The 8,263-nt window shown below is 34.9% G+C and overlaps 2 protein-coding genes across 2 annotated transcripts; both read right to left on the reverse strand.

Moving 5' to 3' along the window:
- Positions 1-240: 240 nt before the first annotated feature.
- Positions 241-3,673, reverse strand: LOC140809852 (uncharacterized). The gene is made up of 5 exons (XM_073167607.1): positions 3,544-3,673; positions 2,237-3,453; positions 2,019-2,149; positions 1,864-1,939; positions 241-1,800 (listed from the first exon to the last, which is right to left on the reverse strand). The coding sequence occupies exons 2-5, from the start codon at positions 2,466-2,468 to the stop codon at positions 974-976; spliced, it is 1,266 nt and encodes a 421-aa protein (XP_073023708.1). The 5' UTR covers positions 2,469-3,453; positions 3,544-3,673; the 3' UTR covers positions 241-973.
- On the reverse strand, positions 2,555-7,999 carry LOC140810272 (uncharacterized). Its single transcript, XM_073168146.1, has 4 exons — positions 7,676-7,999; positions 6,898-7,005; positions 6,046-6,127; positions 2,555-3,453 (listed from the first exon to the last, which is right to left on the reverse strand). Exons 1-4 carry the CDS (start codon positions 7,997-7,999, stop codon positions 2,555-2,557), a joined length of 1,413 nt encoding a protein of 470 aa, XP_073024247.1.
- Positions 8,000-8,263: the final 264 nt, after the last annotated feature.

An 8,263-nucleotide genomic window follows, 5' to 3' on the forward strand; every position in this document is an offset into this window, starting at 1 on the left:
AGTTCCAATATTTCGTCACGGAACAATCGCGGCGCGGACTTACAAAAAAAATTAATTCAAAATGTTAGTAAAATTTTTGATCGAGCAAAACTTTCACAAAAAATTTCAAATAAAATAATATAGTCAATTAAGGCTTGTTGCGTATTTTACCTGCAAATTTTAGAATTGAAGTGAGCTATGATCAAATGCAAATGCTAATACTAAAATGACATAATATGCATAAAACACACACAATAATGATGAAAACATACACTAAACTAATGCAATAAAACACGTAAAAACGACCTATATCAATTTTGTAGAAATATATAAATTACATTATATTAAAATATATAAAATCATTAAAAATTAATACTTCAATACAAATTATTTTACAATACTAGCACATTAAAAAATATATCGTAAAAATTACACCTTACCAGAGCTAATACCATGAGGAGTGACGGGGAGGAGCTAAATCATCAATATTTTCTCCCTGAGTATCCAGTTGATCAAATTGATTTCTAACATGTGGATATCGATATAAATTATCACCAAGTTGTCCATAGGGATATTGATTTGACTGGGTGGATGAGTGGTCATTGGAATGAGATGAATGACTCTGTAAAAGTGTTTCGTCACGTCGACTGTAATACCCGAATCCACGATATCCACTAGAACTAGCAGCCGTACTCGAAGATCCATACTCAGGACCACGACGTCCAAAACCGCTCCTTATAGATGATGAATGATTAGGAATCTATTGTGAGCACCATCAAAATAACTCTCAGATTCATTGTATCTATCACCGATATAATGAGACGATCCATAATCAAATCCACGATGTCTAATTCCACTTGTATCGGATGCTGATGTATCAAAAGAATCATGTCTAGCACTATAATTACCATAATATCCATATCCAGATGATTGATTTCCAATCGGATCATACCCAATATGTTGAGAGTCCAAATTATAACTCATCGATCCATAATTATCTCTCATTTGAATTTTCCGGTTTCCCCCCAATCCGAGGCATCTTATATGTTCTTCGACGTACACCCATATATGGTCGAGAAGATCCAGCTGAATGTTCTTTATCACTAGCACTAGAGAATTCTGACAAACTTGCCAAGAAGCGACGTTGTTCCTCAATCCCAGGGCGATAACCATGATCAGTATCTTGTGTTGCATAATAATTCTCATCACCTTCTGCCCATGTCATACCTTCGATATGATGGTCATCATGACGACTTTGATCATGCGTTGTATCTTGTGATCTATGATGCTTACCAAGTCCTTGTTGATCATTTACATCATCTGAATCATCACTATCTTCTCCATCATCTCTAGATAGAATTCTTATTTCTTTTGATTTTGTTGACTTCTGAACATTTTTATTCTTTTTTGCACGACTCTGACCGTTAGTAGTTGTGTTGTGTTCATCGGAATGTAATTCTTGAATTCCTTCATCTAGCCATGCCAAATCGTCATCTTGTAACACCGGCGGTTCATTATCCCTTATCCACTCGCTTAAGATATCATCATCATGAAAAATGTGATTGAGGTCTATCGGACTGTAACAGTCATCTTCTTCTTTTCTACATGTCAAATTTCGTACCCTGAGCCGCATGTTGTAATGAACATAAACTAATTTGTGCAGCTTCTCTACAGCCAAACGATTACGAAGCTTTGTGTGTACAAGAGACCATGTACTCCAATTTCTCTCGCATCCCGAAGATGAGCATGTTTGGCTTAGAATTTTGATTGCAATTTTTCTAAGGTGTGGAGCATCGTCACCATAGTCATTCCACCATTCAGCTGATACAAAAAAAAAAATTATATACATTTGTAAATTATAAATTCTTTTGAAAAATACTAAACCTGGGAGAGATTTTTTCACAGCCATTTTTGCGAGTGATGATCCAAATTCACCTGTCTGATCAGTGAATAATTTAATCTACAAGAAAGAATAAGAAAAAATCATTATGGTTTATATTTCAAATATATAGTAGGAAAAATAAGAAAAAAAATTCTACCTCACTCATCGCCGAAGCTTGCGCACTTAAGTCTGGTTCAAGTCTCTTTATTACAACCTTTAATCCTCGTTTGACCTCATCAGTATAAACACAAGTTCCAGAATACTGAAGTAATGGATTTAGAAAATATGCTGAAATAACATTTACATAACCACAAATTAGAATGACAAATATATAAATGACTTTGATTATATGCTTTAAATAAGTTATATTGTTACCTGCAGCATGCAAATGTTGGTGTAATTGATTGTACCAACGATTATCGATGACATCACAATATGATTGCCAATCTTTATTATTTTCTTTTATTGCCAATTTTGCCCGATCCATTGCTTCATAGATAAGTGACATTGTTGGCTTTTTGTCTTGATCAACAAGTTTCAAAACTTTTACAAGTGGTTCCATTGCAGCACAAACATCACGAGCTCTCTTCCAAAATCTTGCATCCATGATAATATTTACAGTTTTTTCGGCTATTTTTCTTCTTCTGCTGGTATTATTGATTTCTTCCCACTCCGCAGAAGTGCACAATCTCTTCAAATCTGAAGTATGCCATCAAGACTTTCAATAGAAATAAATTCTGTAGCAAAGCGGGTTATTCCTGGTCTTAACAATTCACGATCATTGGTAAATGTTTTCATCAAATTCACAAGTTTATCACTGTTGTGTATGAAACTTGTGATTTGTTTGGCTTTTTCAATACACTTTTTTACCTTTTCCATCTTACCAACATCTTCCAAAATGAGGTCAAGACAATGTGCTGCACAAGGAGACCAAAACAAATGTGGTCTCTCCATCATCAATTTTGCACCTGCAGCCTTATTTGCACCTTCACTATCAGTAACAACTTGCACAACATTTTCTTCTCCAATCTCGTCAATCACTTTATTCAATAGAGATAAAATGAAATCAGCTGTCTTTGTTTTGTTGGAGCAATCAACTGAACTATGAAATACCATATTACGATCACAATAAATCATAAAATTGATGATCGGATGCTTGTTGCGCGTGCTCCAACCATCACACATAACTGTACACCCGTACTTGGGCCATTTAGATTTTAATGTATTCAGATAATTATTTATCTCATCCACCTCATCTTGTAAATAAACCCCACCAATTTGGCGTCCTGAGGGACCTTTTATTCCAGTTCCAGCCTCTGCAATGGCATTAATCATGGATTGATAATATGGTCCACTATCTGCTGCATTGAATGGAATAGCATTGTATATAAACCATTTTGAAACAGCTTTCCCAACTTCTTTGACTTTTTCAACAGCAAACCAATTTTTTATACTCTTACGTTTTGAGGGAAACATAAATGAGTCAATCCCTTTTGATGGTAATTGAGATCCATCTTTTACACTAAAGCTGCGAGGCATATCTCTTTTTAAACCAGGATTTAGGCCAAAAGATGAACTAGCACCAGGAAATCCTACAATTATAAAATTTAAGATTAGACATGCGAAATAAATTAATAATGTATGTACACATGAATTAATAATATTGTTTATATATTGTTTACCTAGACCGTGTCGGTTACGCATTTCCTCCTCAAAAACGCTTGTTTTACGGCTTTCCTTCATGACTTTTCGCAATTATCGAGTTTCAATATCTTCTGAAGAATCTTCACTGCTACTATCACTTTCCAATCCATGTATTGATTCTAATACTTTTTCTTTTTTCTTTTTCAATAAATTTCTTTTTGCCTTCGAATCTTGGAGATGTTTTCGTAACATCAAAGATATTTCCTTGGGAGATTTATAACATGTTTCGACATTTCCAGTAACGTGTGCAATATGCTCTTTTAATCTCGTAACTCCTCCGGTTACAACTTTTTCACGAAATTTGCATTTTACTGTCTTTCGATTATCACCTACCATATCACCGAACTCCCAACCAATATCGGGTTTTGGAGCCATTCTACAAAATACTTAAATTTACAAATTCACAACCCACTTCATTTTTTCACTTTCTAAATTGACAATATCAACCAAAAATATTTATTCTATAATTTTACAGATAATTTATCAACGTAATTTAAATACTTTTTAATAAAACTAATGATTAACTAAGTGAATTATACATAATTAACTAAGTATACGACAAGGCCACAATACATTAATTAACAAAATTTCTTTTTTTTTATCATAATCAACTACATTTATTAGTGGAACATATATAACATTGATATTATTAACGTAAATACTTCAAAATAAATATCACCTTAGTTAAACTTTGTCGATAATTAGCTTCCAAATCCAAATAAAAGATTCCAAATCCAGATTACAAATATTTGTGTACAAAGGAGAAACGCAGCAACAAGAGAGGTTTTTAAATAGAGAGATGATTTTTACGATTTCTTAATATGAAATAGGAAGATAGACTTGAAATTATTGATACAAATTATTGATTCTTTTGCAAGTTGTCTGACACTCTTTTCTTACTCCTCTTTCCTTACTCTCGGCACTCTCGGTCCATTGTTTTAACTCTTACTAGTCTTGTCCTCACAGGCCAACTCATTAGTTTTCAAATTTCTTCTGTGCGTCCAAATCTTCTTCATCCATAAGCTCATCCAAATTCATTTTGAACAGCCGAACCGTTACATTCGCACCGGCCGTTCCGTTCCGGCCGAGATATCGCCGATTTCACGACACAAAACGGCGTGACACTACACTCAACGTTTTGAACTGGAACTTTGACGTGCTAGGGGCCGTTCCCGTTCCAGAACGGCCGTTCCGGCTAAGACCCGGCCGCTCCGGTGAACCATGCTGATATCAATTTCCTAGCATTAACCCTCTATAGATAAGGTCGTGGTATGAATCCTCGTACGCAAGAAAGGTAAACACGATTAATCAAAATCGCGCCCTGAATTCAATAACGATTGGGAATTCGTGTTCTGGTGTCCCGATTTTTCGAGTCAAGGAATGCGTGATTTTCATGCCTAAACTACGTGGTTTAGTAATAAACAACCACAAATAAACAATCAACACTAGAACGAACCTTCAAAGAACTCGTCTTTGACAATTTGCGTAAGAATGATCGACAAACGCCACAAAGTATAAAATTTGATTTTGATGAACAAAGCAAAAGCTTTGAAAAAGTTTGGGAAAAAACTCAAAATATTTTGTAGTATCTTCAATATCATCTGAATAATGTGTCAATCTTCGTCCATATATTGTTTACATATCAAAAGATACTCAAAAATAAGTTCTCAAATAATCTAGAACCTAAATTAGGTAAAAATCTAATTTCGGCGTTGCGGCGTGAAAACTGGGCCGCCCTAGCTCGGAGGGTTCTGGATTTCGATGTTTGGGATAGTAACTGGGACGCTAGGATGCGCAAATTGGACCTCCCTAGCCCCAGGAACGTATAAGAGGTATGGGAAATTCGAGCTACGTATCCTTGACTGCATGCGATCTAAAGTTTTTATTTAAAATATGTGTTTAATTATATTTATGTATTTAATGCATGTTTATTGCATGACATGTGGGTTAGTGCATGTTTTATTTAAACTTTCATCAATTAAGGTTTTAAGTGGTATTTCGTGCTCGAACGAGAAACGAAGACCGGTGATATTTACGAAAAATAGTTTTATTAAATAATTATTTTTAATTATTTAATATATGGTGTAACTAAGGGAATATTTAGAAAATGGGCCTTGGTTGGGTATTTAACCGGCATGCAAATTTTGGCATTATACACACTGGGGCGCGAGAAAAGACCGCCCTAGCATGGAAGCTTATGTCCTCCTCATCATTTAACACTTGAACAACTATCATGTGGCTCCCAAACTCACTTCCATGCATCACGAACCTTTCGAGACTTGGCACCTTGCTTGCAATCTCTTCTTAATTGCTCATGAGTCCATGTAATACTTCCTTGAATCTCTTGATTCCACACGTCAAGCCCGATCAAATCATATCATAATCCCCTTTTTCAAAAATATTTGTCCTCAAATCTTGTCTACTTACACAAAACCGAAGCAAGTTAGCGATAAAAAATACTATTTTATCAACATACTTACCTTTAAACTCAAGTTTGTAAGTGTTATCGCCCATGTGCTTCATCAACGCTTGGAACCCTAACGCCATGGTTGCCTTCACTATCTACTCATCAAATTCAACATACACCAAATAACAAATGACATCAAATGATAAAATATCATTAAATATCACAAATATCATATTCTTTCCCTTCAAAGACCTAGTTAACACAAAGATAAAATTCATACACGTGTACAACCATAGCTTACTAGGAATAAGACATAACCAATGAGCGACATAAGAATATAGTCGACATGTCATTCCCCCATATACACTGCATGTATTACAATCACACTCAACATTTCGTTTTATATACAACCAACACATATAATTATGCATTATATCAATGATAAAATTGCAACAATACGCCTCACTAGCATGTAACTCATACAATGAATATAAAACGAACAATTTATTATCCCTAAATATATATTTATCATGAACATAAAAATTCTTATATTTAGTCATGTTCTTTCCAAAACCACCATCAAATAAATATAAGTCACGCAAATAGATCATGTCGTATGTACTATCCATGCAATCCCTTGTCTCATCACAATAATCTAAGTCTAATGCAAATAAACTCTTGTAGCAAACAAATCCCACCAAGTTAGTAATTCGTGAGAAATCAAAATTCATAATAGGTACATGTAATTTATCAATACTCTCAAATCCATAACAGTCGAAGAATAAGGATAAATTTACACCGGTCCCTCAATCATCAAATTTGCAACCCGTTCCCCAAATTCTTGTAAAAAAAACAACACAAAATTAAGTTAAGGAAGCAAATCATACCTCTCGAATTCATATAGATCATCCCATCATATTCTCACACCATCAACACTTGCTCGCCTCTTCATCTTGACATCACTAGAATCCTGCAAAGAAGAAATAACAATGCTCGGGATTGAACCGGTCATATCATCAAAATGAGAATAAACCTTTTTTTGAAAAGATACTTGAAGTGGTTTATCCAAAAACAAGCAAATTTTGACCTCACTCTTTTGGGCCTTCAATCCATTTTCCTTTCTTTTTCAATGTCCTCCTTTTCTTTTTATTTCATTTCATTTTTTTTTCATTTTTTTTCTTTTGATGGATATCTCACTCTTTTTTTCTCTCTTTCTTTCGGCCATTTTAAATTATTTTTCATTCTCTGAAGTCATCTCACTTTTGAACACTCTTTTTTTTTTTTTTTGCCTCATCTCTTTCTCTTGTCTTTAATTGGTCCTCCAATACTTGTGTTGAGGACAAGGGAAATAATATAATTTGTGTTGAGGACAAGGGAAGTAATATAATCGGTTATGTCTTTAGGACTAAAGGGTACCTATTCTTGAAATCATCATGTGTCACTTTCCTATTATATTGCCAAGGTCTCCCTAACAAAATATGGCATGCATGCATTGGCGCAACATTGCATAACACCTCATCCACGTATTTCCCAATTGAAAACGCAAATAAAACTTGCATATTTACTTTCACCTCGGTATATTCATTCAACCATTGTATCCTATACAGTTGATAATATTTTAAAGTAGGCAAATTCAACTTCTCTACTATCTCACAACTAGCCACATTGATACAAGTCCCTTCATCTATAATAAGGTTACAAACCTTTTCATTCACAAAACATCTCGTATGGAACAAGTTCTCCTTTTGATTGGTATCCTCCTCCTTGACTTGGGCACTCATGATATGCCTAGTCACTAACGCTTCACATACAACAGCCTCATACCCCTCCTCAGGATCCTCCAACTCATGAATCTTATCATCATCACCATTGTCATCTCTATCACTCTCAGATTCATACTCTCCATAAGAATTCATTATCATTACCCTCTTTTTAGAACATTGGCTAGATATATGGCCAATTCCTTGATACCTAAAACACTTGATATCTCTAGAACGATTAATAGGAGTTTCAGACTTATTTTGCATTCCTTTTTTAGGCGCCTCTTTCTTAAATTATGCTTTGGGCTTGGCCACCCCCTTTCCTTCCTCACGTGTAATAACATTGGCATGCCAAGACATTGATGCACTCCCCACTTGAGTGGTGGTGCCAACTCCTCTCATCTTGATTTGTTGCTCCACCACCTTTATCACCATTTGCACCATCTCATCCATATCCAAGTAGTGTTCTAACCTCTACTTGGTCTTGAATTTCCCTGTTTAATCGACAAATAAAATGAGCCATCGTCGCCT

The sequence above is a fragment of the Primulina eburnea genome, chromosome 13 (assembly GCF_022965805.1).
Source record: "Primulina eburnea isolate SZY01 chromosome 13, ASM2296580v1, whole genome shotgun sequence".
Taxonomy (NCBI): Eukaryota; Viridiplantae; Streptophyta; class Magnoliopsida; order Lamiales; family Gesneriaceae; genus Primulina; species Primulina eburnea.